At 54.3% G+C, this 1,411-nt stretch overlaps 2 protein-coding genes across 2 annotated transcripts in view; one reads left to right on the top strand and one right to left on the bottom strand.

Annotated features, from left to right (window-relative positions):
• PPTG_17691 (plasma-membrane proton-efflux P-type ATPase) overlaps positions 1-169 on the top strand; it is a gene marked incomplete at both ends in the record, with an annotated part of 2,527 nt that extends 2,358 nt beyond the window's left edge. Inside the window, one exon of the mRNA XM_008915643.1 lies at positions 42-169. Coding sequence (XP_008913891.1) covers positions 42-169 — 128 coding nt within the window. The remainder of the gene's footprint in view (positions 1-41) is intronic.
• Positions 170-458: 289 nt separating this feature from the next.
• On the bottom strand, positions 459-972 carry PPTG_17692 (hypothetical protein; the record flags this gene model as incomplete). The annotated part of the gene is made up of 2 exons (XM_008915644.1): positions 459-642; positions 932-972. The coding sequence occupies 2 exons, from the start codon at positions 970-972 to the stop codon at positions 459-461; spliced, it is 225 nt and encodes a 74-aa protein (XP_008913892.1).
• Between the last annotated feature and the right edge of the window lie 439 nt (positions 973-1,411).

Raw genomic sequence — 1,411 nt, forward strand, 5'->3', positions numbered from 1 at the left:
TGTTCGCGATCGTGAACAACTCGAGTGGTTTCGAGACCCAGAACGTTCGGCTGTGGCGCGACTTCAACGCTTTATCGATGCATTGACGCCTCCGCGCAACACTGCATGGAAGCACGCGAGCCAAATCCGGGTCAGCGCCATTGGCAACTTCCGCTGGTCATCGGACTGACCACCGCTGCTCGTCGCGCGGGACTCGTGGGACTGCGACTCGATTTATTAGAGCCTGACAGTTGACTAGCCTTTGTCCCAATGGGCTGCACGATTGGCTCACTACGTGTATCCTACCGGCTCTTATATAAGATACCGCAGGTGTTAAATTTGGAAAGTAGCCTCTCCTGAATATGTCTTGCGGAGGAACCCGTTTTTGCTCACTTCGTTAAAGCGCAGATATAATAGTTTGCAGGGACATGGGCTCCTTGGCTCAAGTGCTTTGGCAAAGCCCAGGCCGGGTCCCCTTATCAAAGACCTTGTCCTCGCTTGCTCGGGCGCTTCAATTCCGGTTGCTGCCCTGGTACGTCGTAGAACGACTCGTTCTCCTTTGCCGCCGTTTGCGCCGGCCTTGCAGCAAATCTGCCATTGCGCTTCGTCGGCTCGCGCCAGCCTCGTCCCGTGTGTACAGCACACGTTGAAGTTGCCTCCACACTGGCACAGTGCCGCGTTGTCAGTGCGTGCGAGTCGCACCAAGCAACTCGGAGGCGTGCTAGCGCTTGCGACCGCTGAAATGCGCTGCGTCCCCAAACATAGCTAGCAGATCACCGGCGGTGCTGCAAAGGCTCGGAAACTCACAATCAACAACTCGTTTTAATCTTGGTGGCCGCCCGCCTCATCTCGTTGGCCGTTTTCCTTCTGCTCTCCTAGCAGCAGTGTGGTGTATTAATGCGTTACGCGTTGGCAATCCGTTTGATGTAACGACGGTGGTGGTTTTCTTCACATGGTGTCGATTGCTGTGTCTACCAGGTGGTGGACCACCATTGCTCTGGGAATGAATTACACTATGCACCTACCATTACGGCACAGTGCGTTAGCCAACGAGGTCAAACTGGTTGCCATGCTGGTAGGCTCGATAATCACATTGCACCAGTATCAGCGCTGCTGGCGCCTTGTATCAATCTACTCTCCTGCGTCAGCAGTTTAGCACAGCAACAAGAGAAATACGTAGTGAAGAGTCTGCATTGAAGACAGCCCTGTCAAGCCAGAAGCAACAGTATGATGTCCACAACAACAGCAACGGTAGCAGTGTTCTGGTGGTTCGGCTCGCTTTTTTCGCAGTCGAGATCCTGTAGTCTAGCAATCAGATAGGCGTGCACGCCGTCTGCTGCCTCGGCTCAGCGGCATAGCTCCGCAACAACTGATCAACGCATGTTCTAGCATCTCGACAACCGCTGCCGCAACGAAAGATCAGCGCTCATGA

Source organism: Phytophthora parasitica (genome assembly GCF_000247585.1).
Source record: "Phytophthora parasitica INRA-310 unplaced genomic scaffold supercont2.73, whole genome shotgun sequence".
Taxonomy (NCBI): domain Eukaryota; phylum Oomycota; class Peronosporomycetes; order Peronosporales; family Peronosporaceae; genus Phytophthora; species Phytophthora nicotianae.